Source organism: Bubalus bubalis, chromosome 1 (assembly GCF_019923935.1).
Source record: "Bubalus bubalis isolate 160015118507 breed Murrah chromosome 1, NDDB_SH_1, whole genome shotgun sequence".
NCBI lineage: Eukaryota > Metazoa > Chordata > Mammalia > Artiodactyla > Bovidae > Bubalus > Bubalus bubalis.
The window spans coordinates 88,538,642-88,558,096 of NC_059157.1; the positions used below are offsets into that span (position 1 = coordinate 88,538,642).

Genomic DNA, 19,455 nt, shown 5'->3' on the forward strand with positions numbered 1-19,455 from the left:
TTCTATGCAGAGTACATCATGAGAAATGCTGGGCTGGAAGAAGCACAAGCTGGAATCAAGATTGCCAGGAGAAATATCAATAACCTCAGATATGCAGATGATACCACCTCTATGGCAGAAAGTTAAGAGGAACTAAAAAGCCTCGTGATGAAAATGAAAGAGGAGAGTGAAAAAGTTGGCTTAAAGCTCAACATTCAGAAAATGAAGGTCATGGCATCTGGTTCCATGACTTCATGGCAAATAGATGGGGAAACAGTGGAAACAGTGTCAGACTTTATTTTTTGGGGCTCCAAAATCACTGCAGATGGTGATTGCAGCCATGAAATTAAAAGATGCTTACTCCTTGGAAGGAAAGTTATGATCAACCCAGATAGCATATTGAAAAGCAGAGACATTACTTTGCCAAAAAAGGTCTGTCTAGTCAAGGCTATAGTTTTTCCAGTGGTCATGTATGGATGTGAGAGTTGGACTGTGAAGAAAACTGAGCACTTAAGAATTGATGCTTTTGAACTGTGGTGCTGGAGAAGACTCTTGCAAGTCCCTTGGACTGCCAGGAGATCCAACCAGTCCATCCTAAAGGAGACCCATCCTGGGTGTTCATTGGAAGGACTGATGCTGAGGCTGAAACTCCAATTGTTTGGCCACCTCATGCGAAGAGTTGACTCATTGGAAAAGACCCTGATGCTGGGAGGGATTGGGGGCAGGAGGAGAAGGGGATGACAGAGGATGAGATGGCTGGATGGCATCACTGACTCGATGCACATGAGTTTGGGTGAAATCTGGGTGTTGGTGAGGGACAGGGAGGCCTGGCATGCTGCGATTCATGGGGTCACAAAGAATCGGACACGATTGAGCGACTGAACTGAACTGAAGGTTCACGTGAGAAAATGTACCTTGAGACCTTTACTCTTACTTCACACATTCACAAAGAACAATCTGGATGGACTGAGGATTTAAATGTGGAGGAGGGGAAAATTAAAGCATTTAGAGGAAAACTCTGAAAACATCTTCATAACCTGTAAGGGGGCAAACATTTTAAAACAGAATGTGAAAAGTATTAATACTAATCATGAAAAAAAAATTGTGAACATTAAAATTAAGTTAAAATTAATGTTTGCTTATCAAAAGATACCAATATAAAGGAATAAAAAGGAAAGGTATATTAAGGGAGAATATTTGTAACATTTATATCTAAAAAGAACTCATAACCATTTATATCTAAAAAGAACCTATATATTTAGATATATAAAAGAACCCCTACAAACGAGAAAATAATCATCCAATAGAAAAAAAAATGCATTAAAAACTTCAAGATTCTTCACAGAAGATATTCAGTGGCTAATAAATACATGAAGAGAGAACAATATCATTAGCCATTAAATAAGGCAAAGCTACAACGTGGTATCTGTTCATACAAACTAGAAGTGTGATAAAAGAAAAAAATAGAGAACAATAACTAGAACTCTCCTACATTGGTGGTGGGTGTGCAATGGCACTACCACAGAGGTTCTTGGCAATATCTACCAAAGCTGACCATATGGACACTCAGTTCAGTTCAGTTCAGTTGCTCAGTCGTGTCCGACTCTTTGCAACTCCATGAATCGCAGCACACCAGGCCTCCCTGTCCATCACCAATTACCGGAGTGCACTCAGACTCACGTCCATCGAGTCAGTGATGCCATCCAGCCATCTCATCCTCTGTCGTCCCCTTTTCCTCCTGCCCCCAATCCCTCCCAGCATCAGAGTCTTTTCCAATGAGTCAACTCTTCGAATGAGGTGGCCAAAGTACTGGAGTTTCAGCTTTAGCATCATTCCTTCCAAAGAAATCCCAGGGCTGATCTCCTTCAGAATGGACTGGTTGGATCTCCTTGCAGTCCAAGGGACTCTCGAGAGTCTTCTCCAACACCACAGTTCAAAAGCATCAATTCTTTGGTGCTCAGCTTTCTTCACAGTCCAACTCTCACATCCATACATGACCACAGGAAAACCCATAGCCTTGACTAGATGGAGCTTTGTTGGCAAAGTAATGTCTCTGCTTTTCAATATGCTATCTAGGTTGGTCAGGGAATCAACAATTCCTCTTCTAGATAAAGAAATATGCATTAATGTTCACCAAAAGATAGGTGATAGAACATTCACAGCAAACAATTAATAACAGCCAAAAAGGGTTATTCATATAGTGAATATATCTTAATTTCCTTATTGTCAGAAGTTTAGCTTGCTTCTGATTTTTCTACACAGTGAATAATATTGCAATAAACATTTTCCTAACATAGCTTCTATCTTTTAAAATATTTAAGAGGGACTTTTAATATTTGCTTCTACACTGCTACTTAAGTGAGCTATGCCAGTTAATATAGCCTAAATATTAAAAAATGACAAATTTCATCACACCACTATATTAAAAGCTATGTTTTTAACCAATCCAAGAGTAAGGGAGGTCATATACTTAGCTCTAAAACTTTTACATTTCTCTGATTATAAGAAAAGTTGCCTCCTCCAATATCCTCCTTCATAATGGCAGCCTGGACAAAAGAGCACCCAAATTTTTATCAGTACCCATGATGGTGACCAAAGGGTCCTGACTGAAAATGTTTTTGCAATCATGTGGATCAAAATATCTGCAAAGCAATACCAATCTTCCTCATCAAATTTTTCTAAGTAGGCTTTTCTTCTCTCTTGTGAAACTTTCTACCTGAACTGAGAACTATAAGACTTTTTATCTGGAAAATCAGCACATTTCTGGATAGAGGAAAGCTCCAAACTCAGAAAAGGTAAATGACTCAAGGCCCTGGCTCTCATTAAGTTGACAGCTTCTTTTAGGACAGCTGGCAGAGTTTTCTTATACTAAGTACACTACTGTGAAAAGCAATGAGTCATAACTGTGTGGACTTCAGCAAAACCAAATGTGCTGCCAAGCATCACAGGTGAGACATACAGAGCATACCAAGAAATTTCTTTCAAAGATTTTCTGGAAAAGTAAACTTTTTACCACTTATAAGATGTCAAAGACTTTTTCATATTTCCTGTAAGGGTTCACAAACAGGAGTTCTTGGGCACGGTCAGCATCACATGGCTTAGTTTTATCCAGTTGAATGACAATGAGAAATGGGACAGGTGTCAATTCCTCACTAACCTGTCTCAAAACATTAGAAAAAGCATTCCAAAGGACACCATTTACAGAGACAAAGCTTTAGCATTTCTCTGTTCTTGTCCACAAACCAGCTTGACCATTCTAGAGTACACAGATTCACTAAGGCCTTTTGAAATGCATGTGGCTTCTGTACTTTCCAATGCAACAAACAACCTCATACAACGCTTCTGCATTAGGAACAAATCCAAGTTAAATGTGGGTACCCATCTAGCTTCTAATGAAAAAAAAATTCACAGTAATCAATGTATTTTTGTGGTAAACAGATATGAGATGACTTTAGCCTTCCTGAGATCATGTTTTCACAGACCAGGACTTTATCTCACGTGAAATTCTTACATGGCTCTTATATCTACTACATAAGACACCCATAATCATTAAGATTAGCGATCACTTCTTTAACTCCTGCCCATAAATAAAATATTAATGATGATTTTACTGTAATAACACTTCTTTCAAATGAAATAATTTATACTTTAACTTGATGTAAAATAATAATTTTTTTTTTTGACAAAGAAAACTTTAAAAGAAACTCCAAGAATGAAATTTATTTTATTTTTGTGAGGGTCACAAATCCCTAAAACATATCAAGAGATTTCATGGAGTCTAACAGTAATTTAAGTGGCAAATGTTAATGAAAGACCCATCAGGGGAGACAAAGACACTTAAGATAAACCACGCATAGCTAGAAAATACTGAAAACTAAATCCACTGGTAGGTAAGACGACTGACCTCAGAGAAGGAACTTAAAAGCAAAGAAATCCTGAATAGGGCAATTTTGGATAGGAAACACTTCGGTGGGAGAAGTAGGTTAAAAGTAGCAGAGAGAGATGGAAACTGTATGGCAAAGATGGGGACGCGATCAAATAAGAGCAGGAAATTTAGGATCTTGCAAGATACATACATACATATATATATATATATGTATATATATAAAGGATATTCAATCCCTTCCCTTCTATGGCCTCTTCTCTTGAGGGGAAAAAAAAAGTAGGAAAGAAAAATTTACTACACTAATAGAAGAGGGCTATCATAAACTTATGATAAACTACAAAACTTGTAAACCATATAAACCACTGCAAACTGCCAGCACTGTCCACAGAAATACTTAGGCATTGTCTTTATCTATTTAAACAAAAAAGGTAGGAAAAAAAATGAGAATCTCAGCAATTCAATTTATGGAAACCCCCTCATCCCCCAAAACGATGGTAAAACAGAAAGAAACTGGAACACAACACTAAACTTAATTAAATGTCCTCAAACAAGCAACTGGGGATATGGCAAAACACCTCAAAACAGAAACTCAAAAACTAAGAACAGAAATGGACCAAAAGCAGGGGAAAAAAACAGTTGGCTGATCTCAGAAAAGAAATGCAAAAAAGTGACAAAATTATGTCAGAAATATTACAAGGTGCACAAGGAATAATATTCTAATGCAAATATGATAATAAATGTCAAAGAAAAGAACAAATACAATGAGAAAAGGAAACTGAAAAAAGTAAAAAGTATCAGTGAGAACGTGGCTTAAATGAATGTGATTGAAACAGCAAAGAAGGCTGTTTTCTTACAATTAAGGTATTTTAAAAAGATACACACGACAATGAAACAGAAATAACATTAAACTATAATTCAAGAAAGTTTTCTAGAATCTAAATAGTGAAAGAGCTCATTGGATACAGTGAAAACTAACCCAATGATAAACTTCAATACATATCCTTGTAAAACTGTTTGACTTTAAAGGAATCTTTACATAAGCTTCAATACAAAAATTAAATATCTTATAAGGGCAAGAGAATTCAATTAGTATCAAACTTCTCAAAAAACAACAATTACATAAAAAAGCCAGGCAATAATGGAAGAGCATTTTTTTTTAACTCAAAGATTGAAAAAAAAAAAAAAAACCATCAAAGAATGAACATATGAACCAAAAACTTACATATAAGATCAAACTGATACTCAAGGTAAGAAAAAATTTTAAATTAAGCAGCTCTAAACATGCAAGATAACTATACTCAAGCCTCTTTTAAGGAATCAATCTATTCAAAGATGAACTTCATTCATTTAAGATACAATTGGGAGAACTTAAGTAAAAAGACTGCCAGTGAGCATTTAATATATTTAAACAGTGATAAAAGTTGGATGAGTTGAAGATTTAAGATATTATATGATACAGGCTATGTGTTATGAATTTTGTTCTGTCAGAGTAGAAATGAGGAAAGCAGCAGGAAGGAAAGAGGAAAGAATTAGGTTGGTACAAATGTAATTGCAGTTTCGGACTGTGAATTTTATATCATTATAAATAGGCTCCAACACATCTTTATTAATCGAAATAGGAACCATTACAATCAGCACATTTTTGCCAATGAGAAATATGCTTTCTTATTCTTGTAGCATAAAAATTAGTGCTCCAGGATTTGATAAACTCTTTTAAAACATTTTCTGCCTCCTGCTGGTTGTGGAAGCATTTTTCCCACAAAAAGTCGTCCAGATGCTTGAAGAAGTGGTCGTAGGCTGACGAGAGGTCAGGTGAAAATGGTGAACGAGGTAAAACTGCGCAGCCCAATTCATTCAACTTTTGAAGCATTGGTGTGAGACATGTGGTCAGGCTTTGTCATGGAGAGGAAGTGGGCCCTTTCTGTTGACCAATGCCAGCTGCAGGCATTGCAGTTTTTGGTGCATCTCATAGATTTGCTGAGCATACTTCTCAGATGTAATGGTTTTGCCAGGATTCAGAAAGCTGTAGTGGATCAGACCAGTGACAGACCACCAAACAGTGACCATGACCTTTTTTTGGAGAAGTTTGGCTTTAGGAAGTGCTTTGGAGCTTCTTTCCAGTCCAACCACTGGGCTGGTGATCACCGGTTGTTGTATGAAAGCCACTTTTCATTGCAAGTCACAATCTGATCAAGAAATGGTTCCTTATTGTTGCACAGAATAAGAGAAGACGATACTTCAAAACGATGATTTTTCTGATTTGTGGTCAGCTCACGAGGCACCCACTTATTGAGCTTTTTCACCTTTCCAATTTGCTTCAAATGCCAAACGACCATAGAATGGTCGACACTGAATTCAGCAACTTCTCGTATAATTATAAGAGGATCAGCTTCGATGATGCTCTCAATTGGTCATTTTCAACTTCTGATGGCTGGCCACTACGCTTATCTTCAAGGCTCTTGTCTTCTTTGCAAACCTTCCTGAACCACCACTGTGCTGTATGTTTGTTAGCACTTCCTGGGCCAAATGTGTTGTTGATGTGGCAAGTTGTCTCTGCTGCTTTTTGACCCATTTTGAACTCAAATATAAGAAAATCACTTAAATTTGCTTTTTTGTCTAACATCATTTCCATAGTCTAAAATACATATAAAATACACAGCAAGTAATGTCATTAGCAAAAAAAAAAAACACACAGTGAAAGACATGTAGTAAAATGAGGTATAACATAACCATATTTATTTAAGAACGTATTCAATATCAAATGGTAAATTTCAACAAGGCAAACATCACAATTACTTTTGCACCAACCTAATAGAACAGTTCACTGAATGTTATATGAATTAAAGATAGGAGTTACAGGCAACTGGTAGGAATGAAAAGACACCATGAATAATAGACAAATCAGATAATAAAACATGAAGTCAATGGGATTAGAGGCATTTAAGAACATAAAATCAAATAAAAAAAAGTAAAATTGGAAGGTAATACTTAAAACTACAAAACTTATTTAAACTCCAAAAGGAGTTTAAATATAGATGAAAAGAAAATAATACAAAGAAATAAACACAGCAAATATAAAACACATGACTGATTATACCTTAAAATAACATGAGTTAAGACCAAAAAAAAACAACTTAGTTTTATAAACAGATAAAACAGGTCTTAGCTTTAATTATTTAAAAAAAATATTTTCAATTTGGTTCATAAAATGAGACCCTCAAGTATGTTATATACAAGAAATACATCCTAAACAAAATGATTCAGCAAGGCTAAAAGGAAAGGAATGAACAAACAGGAATGTCAAGCAAATGAATGTAAAAAGAGATAAGGAGGAAGGTGTCTATGTGATACTAATATCAGACAAAGAAAAATACAAACTAAAAAGTACTAAATATGACAAAGGAGAAACTTTTTAATGCTAGAAGTCACTATTTAAAATGAAGACATCATAATTATGAATAGCTATGCAACGACATTGCAATCACCTTTATAAAAGTAAAAACCCAAAGATATGCCGAAAGAAAAAAGACACTAGAAACAGATCAAGTAGATAAAAATATGAAAACCTAAACAGAATAAGATATTTTGGATGCATATTAAACTTTATATCTTACTATTCGAGAATAAACCATCCTCTTGAGCATACATGAGACAGTCACAAAAAAAGATATCTTAGGTTATACATAAAAGCAAGTTCCATAAAGTAGAATATTATAATTTTTCTAAGCACAATGCAGTAAAACTAAAAAACTATTAACAGTAACAGAATGTGTACAATGTTTATTTTAATACTAACTACCTGAGGATCAACTTAGAGGCAGTGAGCTGATAATCTAAAGCAGCACTACTGAGAATTTGAGTCTGACAGTGCTTTTGGGGCCTGTCCCATGACTGTAGGGCACATAACACACCTCCTAGATGCCAGGAACACTGCCTGTCCCTGGTGGGACAACCAAAAACATCTCCAGACATCTCCAGTGTCCCCTTGGAAGGCAAAATACCAAACGTTTGAGGAGATTGTCCAAAGAGAAAATGACAAAGCTTGCAAAAAGAAAAATCAGTTGACTGAGGTTTAGAGAGTTAAATTAAGCATGAGGCTGAAGCTAAATACAAGAGTTACATGTCCAACTAGGATTTAGAGAGAGAGAAGGGTAAGGATTAGGATAATTTGTAATAGAAATCTGAGCGAGTTAATGAAGGAAGATATTACCTCTGGGTGGTTAGCTTTCATATAAGTTGTGTTTGTTGTATAAAAAGTTCGTCTCTCTTATGTTTGTGCATCAGTTAACATATTTTAGTCACTGTAGAAAACAGATTTTTCAGGGCTGACACTTGTTTTGATTGGTCAATACCTATGTTTAAACTACTATTAAATATTTTATAATACTGACTGTAAAGAAAAAATAATGTCAGAATAGGGAGTTTCCTGGTGACCTAGTTGTTAGGATTCTGGGCTTTCACTCCTGTGGCCCAGATTTAGTCCTTTATCAGGGAAATGAGATCCTGCAAGCTGCCACGTGCCCCCCCCCACCCCCCCAAAAAATGGTTATTTCAAAATAAATAAAGGAAAAAGCTAAAAGGAAAAAGTTAATGTTGACTAGAAAGTTGCTAGTTTCAACAGTTTAGGGTAAGTGGCTGCTGCTGCTGTAAGCTGCTTCAGTCGTGTCCAACTCTGTGCGACCCGATAGACGGCAGCCCACCAGGCTCCTCTGTCCCTGGGATTCTCCAGTCAATAACACTGCAGTGGGTTGCCATTTCCTTTTCCCATGCATGCATGCACGCTAAGTCGCTTCAGTGTCCGACTCTGTGTGACCCCACGGGCAGCAGCCCACCAGGCTCCTCCGTCCACAGGGTTCTCCAGGCAGGAATACTGGAGTGGGTTGCCATTTCCTTTTCCCATGCATGCATGCATGCTAAGTCGCTTCAGTGGCCGACTCTGTGTGACCCCACGGGCAGCAGCCCACCAGGCTCCTCCGTCCACAGGGCTCTCCAGGCGGGAATACTGGAGTGGGTTGCCATTTCCTTCTCCATAGGGTAAGTGGACCATGTAGTAAAAACAATTAAGGAGTAATGTCACCACCACCACCTGTGTACGCTCAGTCAGGTCCTGCGCTTCGCATCCCCATGGACTGTAGCCCGCCAGGCTCCTCTGTCCATGGAATTTTCCAGGCAAGAAATACTGGAGTGGGTTTGCAATTTCCTATTCCAGGGGATTTTTCCAACTCAGGGATAGAAATCATGTCTCTTGTGTCTCATGTACTGGCTGGATACCTGTTAATACCTGCCAATAGATACCTGCTAATAGCTGGTATCTATTACTCTATAGCCTAGTGGTTGAGGTTATAGACTTTGCTGTTAGCCAGACCTTAATTCAAGTCTCAACTCTGCCTATACGACTTTGGGCAAGTTGCTTACCTTTTTTTAATTTATCTGTTTTATGGGAATAATGTGTAGGATTCTTGTAGGACTCAATACAATTAAGCATGCCAAGGGCTTACAGTAAGAGGCACCAATTCTGGAGCCAGGCTGCTTAGGTTTGAATTCCACACAGCAATTCGCCAGCTGTGTGACCTTGGGCAATTTATTCAACCTCTCTGTGCTGCAGTTCTCTCATCAGTAAATGGGGGTGATAAAAGTACCTATCTCAAGAGCTCTTGTGAAGACTACATAAGTTAATTGACAAGAGAGATTTGAATAGTACCTGGCACAATGCAAGCACTGCATGCATGGTAGTTATTTTCATTATTAAACTGAGCCTCTACAGAATAAGAAATAAAAAAAATTAGAAATCATTATCATCATTACATACCTAATATCATCACTTCAGCATTTTCAAGAGGTTTGGTGGTAAAGAGAAAGAAAATATATTTACTTTTTCTCTTAAACAAGGAAGACCTAAGCATATTAGAGAGAAAGAGGACAAACAATACAGAAAGAGAAACTTCTCTGAAAACATAATAGACACAGAATCATTTACGAGATGAAGCCCTGAGGACCTCAGTTTCCCTCTTTGTAAATATTATCTGAAGAATCTAAGAGACACAATTTTTAAAGATACTTTGGATGAAGGTTTAAGACAGAATATGTATCTTTAAATATACCTTTGAACACGTAGACACACATTTACATTTCTTTTACAGAATGCATTTTCCTTTAATAGCTACTAGGTTTTAAAATATTTAGCTTCTCTTTTAGAGATCTACCCACAAATTACTTCATCTCCCCAAAAGTTCATTTAAAATGGAAATTTTAAGCAAAATCCAGGAAGAAAATATATACAATAGAGTGGGAAAAGGTTACAAGTAAGCAAAGATTTTTCTTTTAAATATTTGTTTTTAAATTCCATGTCTGGACTAATTATCAACAATATCCATCAGGGAAACGATGCTGCTGCTGCTACTGCTGCGTCACTTCAGTCATGTCTGACTCTGTGCGACCCCATGGACTGCAGCCCACCAGGCCTCTCCGTCCATGGGATTCTCCAGGCAAGAACACTGGAGTGGGTTGCCATTTCCTTCTCCAATGCATGAAAGTGAAAAGTGAAAGTGAAGTCGCTCAGTCGTGTCCGACTCTTAGCGACCCCATGGACTGCAGCCTACCAGGCTCCTCCATCCATGGGATTTTCCAGGCAACAGTACTGGAGTGGGGTGCCATTGCCTTCTCCAGAAACAATGCTAGTAGATGTCTATGAACCAAAATAAAATATTGGAGTTATATATGTATAGAAAGTTAAGATTAACAACAAATGAATTTAATTTTCACCTCTATGATTGTGGGGCAACCACAGAGCAACCACTATGTCTCAGACACCAAGGATTAAAGAATAATCAAAGGGGAAAAGCCACAATGAAAGTTTTTCTCATTCCAACACAATCTGCCTATAAAAGGAACAGATCTGGAGAGCCAGTCTTAACTCTATCATTAAACACATCCTTTTTGTCAGTGAAAATAGGTACCACCACACTAATTTCACAAAGATTTCTGGACAGTCTAGCTACTTAGAAAGTTGTTATATAGTATCATAAAACAGTCATATGTTTAAATAATGTTACATATTACTGCCCACTCTTTAAAGAAAATAGAAAATAACCATGTAAACCAAAAGTGCTTTATCAATTAAGTCACATTCTAATGATTTACAATTTAAAAAGTGATTCCTTGAGAAACATTCCTTTCGCTTTCTTGATTATTCCATAATACAATCTTTCAGGGGATAAAAGTCCCTAAAATTAACACTTACAGGGGGAAAAAAAAATCTAAGCTTTATACCAATGTAGGAACCATATTTATAGGAAAATGCAGCTCATTTGAAGCTGCCTCTGTTCAGAAGAGACCCTGAGAAAAGTTAACACAGAAAACAGGATTCTTTACCATTGTCACTGGAATCTTAATGCCCACATATATTTGTTTCTATCCTATAATTCCTGGCATATCTACCTAATCAGAATATTAAACAGTTATTCTTGAATGACCTTTATTTCTCTGCCAATCCGGAAAGTTACTTTTCTACCCTGCCCCCCTCCCCCGCCCCGCCCCAAACAGCTCCTCATATGGAGGACCAGAGGATATATGGTAGGTGGTGATGGGAGGGGTAGGGAGGTGGGGTGGAGCAGAACTAAAGTCCAACAGGAATCATCATCACTCAGTCCCCCTGACCTTTCTGCATCTTTCCACTCACCTGTGTGAAGAGATAGCAAGGGAAAACAAACCCCATGGAAATAAGGGAGGGCTGAGCACTGTAAAGTACTACTTCATTTAAGCTTCCTACAGTACAGGTGATGCCTTTGCAGTCTGGACCGAGGCCCTGTAGAAACGATTCTCAGCAAGTAGGTCCTAGAACTGGGATGAGAACCTGGTGAGTGATTTAAAACCTGTGCTCCATTTCTTTCCCATGTCACTCTTCCTCTTTAGCAGCATAACCCTATTGTCCAAATACATAATCCTCTTGTCTTCTTTTTTTAATAAAAAGCACTTTCATTATGGAAATTAAAAAAAAAAAAAAACACCAAAGTAGAGAGATGCACTCCCATGTGCCCGGTGTGCCATTCTGGTTTCACCTGCCCTCTTCCTACCACTTTTTTCTCTGACATATTTAAAAACAAATCCAAGACATTTTGTTTGAACTTCAGAATGTCTCTAACAAACCAGATCTTGAACAAACCAATATAACATCACCACACCCCAAAAAATTACTCCTGAGTATTGCTGTATGCCCAATTACTCTCATCTTACCCTAAAATTTCTCTGCTTATCTTAAAAATGTTTTATTGCAATCAATTTGGATCAAGATCCAAACAAAATCACAAGGGCCACATATTACTTTTGGAAGACATCTCTCTCTAATGCATGCCAGTTATCTTGATCTCCTTCCTTTTCTTTTTTAAAAAAATGCTACTTATATGTAGTCTTTATGGTTGATAGAATGTGTTTCTCTAGCTCCTTTATTTCCTACAAGCTGCTAAGGGCTTGATCAGATCATCGTTCACTTTTTTCATGGTTGTCTCAAAGCTGCTCAGGTGGTACTGCTGAGTCTCTACTGCATCACCTCAGGAGGGAGTTAATATCCAGCTGCCTTCTATTAGTGTTACAGTAATAGATAGCTCCTCAGGCGATCTGAGTTTCTAAAAGCTTATCCGAGACCATATATTCAAGGCAACATGCACATGGTGATCAAGAACCCAGATTAATTGAGAGCTGACTGGGAGACAACAGTGGTTATCACTCAATAGACCAGGAACTGTTCCTCTTGGTAGGTAAGAGGCTGAAAAGTGGGGAAGAGATGAAGGGTTTGACTCCAGATGGAGAGGAGCCCAGGAGATGCACACGATGCTCAACAGGACAAGATACTAAGTTCCAGTTATAGTTCTAAAAGACATTTTACATACCTGTATCATTAAGTCTTTCCAAATAAAGTCACAGATAATTTTAGAGTTATTTATTTTATGATATTAATTCACCAAGATAGTCTTAGGAATTTTTCTACCTTTCCTGCTAGAGAGAAAGGTGCTGATCTCTAACCAAAGGTTCTCAACTTGACCTCAAAGTATATTCTCCTGGGAAGCTTTAAAAATCCCAAGGTGTGGGTCCCACCCAATCCTGATTCAACTGCTCTAGGTTGGGGACCAGAGATCTGGTATTATTTCAAAGTCTATCCAGGTGACTCTAAAATGCAGCCATAATTGAGAACCATTGTTCTTAGCTAAAAGTAAGGACAACAGCAGCTAATATTAACTAAGCAAATAGTATGTGTCAGGTACCATTCTAAGCACTTCACATGTATTAGTCTCATTTGCTATATTACAACTGAGGAAACAGAGATCAGGTAACTTGCCTGAGGACACAGAGCAAGCTAGGAGCAGAGTTAGTACTTTACTAACAGGAAGTTTGAATCCAAAACCCGTGCTCTTAATTACTATGATATACTGACTCCTAAGCATGACTTATATTTAATTGCAGATAAAATTATCAAAGAAAAAAACCAATACAAAAAGATAATTAACTTTCTCCTCCTTAGAAGCAGTAGAGTGGTATCTTGTTGCAAAGGAACCAACACAAGCTTATTAGAAAAGTGGACAAGACAGACAAGAATCTTCTTTTCCAAAAAAAGATTCAAATTTAAGATTTCCAGACATTCCATTAATTTCCCACATATCCTATGGAGCATAATTACTCAATGTTAAGTATCTAATACGGCTTCAGTTTTAAAACTCTGGCCACTGGATATATTGAAAATGTCCTACCTATTTCGGTTCTACCAACTCCAATTCCATTGTAAATTCTCAAGTAATTAAAGTGACAAGAATCAGAATCTTCGATGTCAAAGTCACCAAATTTGATGCGCACTCTCTCTCCCGTCTTTACACGAATCTCCCATTCGCAAACAGTGCTGTTAGGATAGGTGTGTGGGTAGTTTATAGACGTCAGGGTTCCACTTTCAGGACCTAGTACAGTATGTCCACATCCATCACCTTTAAAAAAAAAAAGTTAAAAAAGTGATATATTATTCTTTATATCTTTAACTTACACTATAAATAATCAGGGTTCTGTGAATATTTTAAAATACATATGACATCAGATATTTTATACCAACCATCAATACCTCTGGTACACAAGATACACTAAATGACATGGTTCTTGGTAAATCTACTTGTGTGAGCCAGGTGAAGCCAGGTTAGGTCAAAATAATCAATGGTTAGCTTTATGACTTCAAAGAACTTTCCAAATAGAATAAACAGAAGTAAACAAAACTTAGCAACAATTATACCATATTTATATATACATATCATAATAAATCCAATCTTTAAGAGTACTGATTCACAGTAATTGTTCAAAATAAATAAAACTATAAAAATAAATCTACATGATCAGTTTCATCTATTTACTTACAAATACCACAAGCCTTTTCTAAAATTTCTGTAAGAAGTTGAATGATTTCTAAAAATACTTAAGCTATACTAAAGACAGGCTTCCCAGGTGGCACAAGTGGTAGAAGAACCAGCCTGCCAATGCAGGAGACTTAAGAGATGGGGGTTCGACCCCTGGGTGGGCAAGATCCCCTGGAGGAGGACACGGCAACCCTTCACATCTTGGTAGCAGCATTGTTTGTTCCAGAAATTCCCTCAGCAACTTAATATGGAAACCTAGCTAACTTAACACATTGTAAAAATCCAATATCCGCATTCTTCCCTTTATCATAAAATGTGCTATTTCACTGAGCACCTCGAAAGAGACAATAATACTGATTAAAAAGTTTCAGCTGCTGCTCCAATTGTATCATTTAGCATTCCTTAATGATGGGATTCAAATAAATGTCTAATAGGAAAATGAATACATCCTTTCAAAATGATAGTATTTTCTCCTTCAAAAGAGCTGTTTATAATTACCTTTTCGAATAGTTCAGAACTTCAAAAAAAAACTATTAAAAGTGACACTTCTGAGTTTTAACCTCAATATGGATACAGATGAATTTAAGAAAACTTTCTATTATCTTGATTTTTTATTCTTAAGAACAATGCAGGGCTGATTTTATTTACTAGAACAGAGTTTTAAAAGCCTATGAATAAGAACATAGTATCTAGCAAGTAGCAGTTGTAAAATAAATGTTTATTTGTAAGGAGATCCAACCAGTCCATCCTAAAGGAAATCAGTCCTGAATATTCATTGGAAGGACTGATGCTGAAGCTGAAACTGCAATACTGTGGCCACCTGATGCGAAGAGCTGACTCATTTGAAAAGACCCTGATGCTGGGAAAGATTGAAGGCGGAAGGAGAAGGGGACGAGAGGATGAGATGGTTGGATGGCATCACCAACTCCATGGACATGAGTTTGAGTAAGCTCCAGGAGTTGGTGACGGACAGCGAGGCCTGGCGTGCTGCAGTCCGTGGGGTCACAAAGAGTCGGACTCGACTGAACTGAATTGAATGAATAAAGAAACTGTACATTAACTTATGAAAAAGTTATCTCTAACTAGTCCCAAAACTAGCTTCAAGGAAGGAACAACTCTGTACCTAGATTCTGAGGATAATACTTAGTGTCTTTTGCTAATAAGGAAATTTTACTCTCAAATCCACATTAGTATTGTTACTTAGTCTACTAAGGTCAATGCCAACATCTGGCTTCTTAAATCAATCTCCCTCTGTTGGTAGCTTTTAACCAACATTGTGCTTAGTCACCCAGTTGTGTCTGACTCTTTGTGACCCCATGGACTGTAGCCCGCCAGGTTCCTCTGTCCATGGGGATTCTCTAGACAAGAATTCTGGAGTGGGTTGCCATGGCTACCTCCAGGGGATCTTCCTAGCCCAGGCATCGAACCTGTCTCCCTAATTGTGGGCGGATTCTTTACCATCTGACCCACCAGGACTTCATTTGTCTTCTATACCTGCCTTCACTCCACACACAAAAATGAGGCATTGTGGCTCAATAATATAATACAGAAAGGCACCATTAAATAAACCTGTGAGTTTTTGTGATACATCCACTGATCTTTTACAAATACAAACTTTAGAACGTTATACAACTCAGAGGAATAGAAAATAACCACAAAGTTCCCCTGAAACTACCATGAAAATACCTTTAATATCGCTACTGGATATCACCTAAATTAAAAACACAGAGATACAAAAACCTCCCTTGTGAAAATAAATGAATTATAATTTAAATAACTTTTGAATAATCACCAACATTTTTCCTTAGAGAAAAAGACAACCATCCTAAGAGAACTTCTATTAATAGCAATATGAAACTAGTCAGAAATGTACTCTTACCACTGAAAAGATGAAACCGAGCTTTCTGGAAGTGTTTCAATCTTTAAAAAGTACCCTGAATAAATGAAGTAATTCAAAATATAAGTGTATTTTCTTTAGTATGTATAAAACTAAGGCAGTTTTTTAAGTGATTAGAAGTGTTGATGGATTTCAGAAAGCCAAGAATTTTGCTATTAACAGCTGAAGTCAGAACTTAGTAAAGGCAGATTGTGGCATTTCATGTATTCCCCACAGGCTATTATTTAACCTAAGGTTGTCATGTAAAAATGATTTTTTCAAAAGGACAAGTAGAGTGTGAGGAGATATCTGTTTTAGATATCAATTTTTAGACATCTTTATGTTCATATTTGTTTGATTCTTCATAAATACACAAAACGTCTTTTTGCCTTTTCCCCTATGCAGTGTAGTTCTTACAAAAGTTAACAAAATAAATACTAACCGATGAAAAACAGGATTTTTGCACACGTGCTGATGAAGAAAACAATTAAAATGGAGCTGTCTTTTTTCAGTATCTTGTGTAGGGGGAGGGCATGAATAGTCCACAAGTTACGTGCCAAGAATGTTCTAAAATATGTGATGCAGTTCAGAGCTTTTCTCCTCTTGCAAACAAGATGATATGCACCAGAAACTAAAGTTAAAAGAAAGTCTCAAACCTACTGCAATCCACAAGCTTGAATGTTTCATATTTCCGAGTCTATTTGATAAGTTTAACCTGATTTGGCTGGGCTGACCAAATACCGACTGCTATGAAGAACATGTTTAGAATATTCCAGTTGAAAAGGGACACTAGACCAGCAGTTTTCAAATGTTTTTCTCTGTTATTACAAAGTAAAAAATGTATTTTACACTGCGACTCAATATGGTTTTAAATATATATTCCTGACCCACAAAAGGGTCCCCACCTGCACAACAAAAAAACACTGTACCACGCATCCAAAGGTGACAGTGTTGAATTCTCAAATCAAAGAAAGACCCTGTGCTCATTTTTGCCCAAGTTAGAAAATGTGCTTCCAGTTTATTTCTACAGTGCTTAAAAGCGAAGCCTATTCTACACCAAAATACTTGAAATGGGACAAAATATTTAAAAAATAACACTAAAATCGGGAAAATATTATCAACAAATCACCTAACACATGACAGCAGAGGTTCTCAAATAGGGGTGGGGGACATTGGAACAATTCTACCTTCCACTTGGCAGAACATAGAGGTGGGTGGGAGAGATGCCCTGGAGGAGGGCGTGGCAAGCCACCCCCCTGACTGAGGGGCTAAACAACAACAAGAGACAGGTCACCACTGGAGGGGGAGGGCGCTACCAGCATCCAGTGGGTAGAGGCCAAAGACTCTGGCTAAAGTATCTTACATGGCACAGAACAGCCCCCAAGAATAAAAGGGTGATGGACCTGAAGTGTCAGATAGTGTCAAGGCTGAGATGGGCTGACTTGGAGAAAAGGCTAGGACGTCTCCAACAGAAGATCTGAGTTCGTTCCTTTTCCTCTGGCTAAGGGTACAACCCAGGGAATAGTTTTCCCCATAAGGTCAAAGAAATAAGCAGAAAGCTTATTTTTCTTTAAGCCAACGGGGGAAGGAAAAAAAAAAAGGTTCTTCTTATTACTCTACAGCCCTCAAGTATTTTTCTTGGTCGAGGCCCCTTACTTAACACGAGGGTTTGAAAAAGGACGGTAATAGGGTCAGGAAGTAAAAGGCTCCAGATTTTCTGCTTAGCTTTGTAACTGGAAAGAATAATAATCTGTGACCAGGCTAACACCACCTACTATTACTCACTTTCACAAGGTAGAATTGACAGCGAGTGTAACCACTACTGGAAAAATAATTTTCAAAATGGGTATCGTAGGACCAATCCATACACTCCCTCTCATCAGTAACTCCACATGTCCAGCTCTTTCTCCCTCTCCAACTCCATCATCACCACTGTGCTTGTCAGCCACTTCTCCTTCTCCCCTAGATGGTCTCTACCAGACTACAGTGGGCCATAAAGGGTAGAAAGCCTCTTCATGCAACTTTTGAATTTTAATTTTATTTCAGTGGAGAGAAAACACTGGAATTTGATCTCACTGCCCCTTCGGCTGCAGATTTTATCTAGGGGATTACTCAGAGAACATGTGTTCACTTCCTCCGAATACTGTCAGGTCAGATGTGTTAAGCCAGATACAAATTTTGATACTGCTCCAGGAAAATAGCTGAGTAATTTTTTTTTTACTATATATCTCAAGAGAAAACACAAGGAATGTTAATTTAAATAGCAGTGAATTAATACAGCAAAGAACACATGTTTATTTTAGGCTGCTTTCTAAACTTCAAGTGTGTTTTTCAGATAAACATGTGTTCATGATGCTGATTTTATGTAACCTTCCAGCTAACCCCATATTGTAGTCACATTACTATTAAAAATAATAGACATTATCTTATTTAATTTTATTAACATGAACATGAAATGACTTCAAAAAACACTTTCTTTAACAAGAACAAACACAAATGTAAGAAACTTGCATAAATATGCCAAAAACGTAGAGCAAGGCAACTTTCATTACAATCATCATAAACTAGGAGAGGCTTATATTTTTCCAGTGGACTTTCAAGGGTTTGTGTCAGAGTGCACGGGTGAGTCTGACTATATATTTCCTCTAAATAAGAGTCACTTCTGTCACATCTTGTAACACATCTGTGAGATCTTATAAGAAATAGAGAAGAGAGGCATTCAGAGTAGGGAAGTGTTCCGAAGAACGACTTGCAAGTATCAATCAGGATATCCTATTTCACTATTTCATTTGACTTCAATGAAAATTTTTAATGCATTATTTAGCACTAAGAATTTTCAAGACTACAAAGTACTGTATAGATCCTATTACTCTAAGATTTTTAAAGCTGCATCACGACAATCTCAAAAAGATACTTCAAGGCCATACTTTCATTTCATTCATTTTTTGAAAAAATATTGCAATAAGATGGATATGTGCCGAGAGCCGCAAGAGGGTTATGGTGGCAATTTTAAGGAAAAGAAACAGCTCCCAGCTCGATCTTTAAGCCCAAACTCCTGCCTGCATGTAATAATAATTTACAAAACTGAATCACATGAAGGAAAGTGAGATTTTAAATCCTCTTCAATCCCCACCAAGCACACACTCTACATAGAACATAATGGTTAAGCAAATGGGCCCTGGGGTCACACGATGAATGTAAATGCCCTACCACTCACTGTGATCTTGAGAAGGTTGTTTACTGCTGCTAAAGGTCAGTTTTTCTTCAAATGGGTATACTACTATATCAAACCACACAGGGTTAAGAATTAAATGAGGTACTGTATGAAA

The 19,455-nt window shown here is 37.4% G+C and overlaps 1 protein-coding gene across 2 annotated transcripts in view; it reads right to left on the reverse strand.

The window, feature by feature from the left end:
- The window catches only part of DCBLD2 (discoidin, CUB and LCCL domain containing 2), an 84,384-nt gene that overhangs the window by 48,174 nt on the left and 16,755 nt on the right, over nucleotides 1-19,455 (reverse strand). Inside the window, exon 2 of one of the 2 annotated variants that reach the window (XM_006047802.4) lies at nucleotides 13,606-13,833. The exons of the other annotated variant lie outside the window; for it this stretch is intronic. Within the exon in view, the coding sequence (XP_006047864.2) occupies nucleotides 13,606-13,833 (228 nt within the window). The remainder of the gene's footprint in view (nucleotides 1-13,605; nucleotides 13,834-19,455) is intronic. 2 annotated transcript variants of the gene reach the window in all.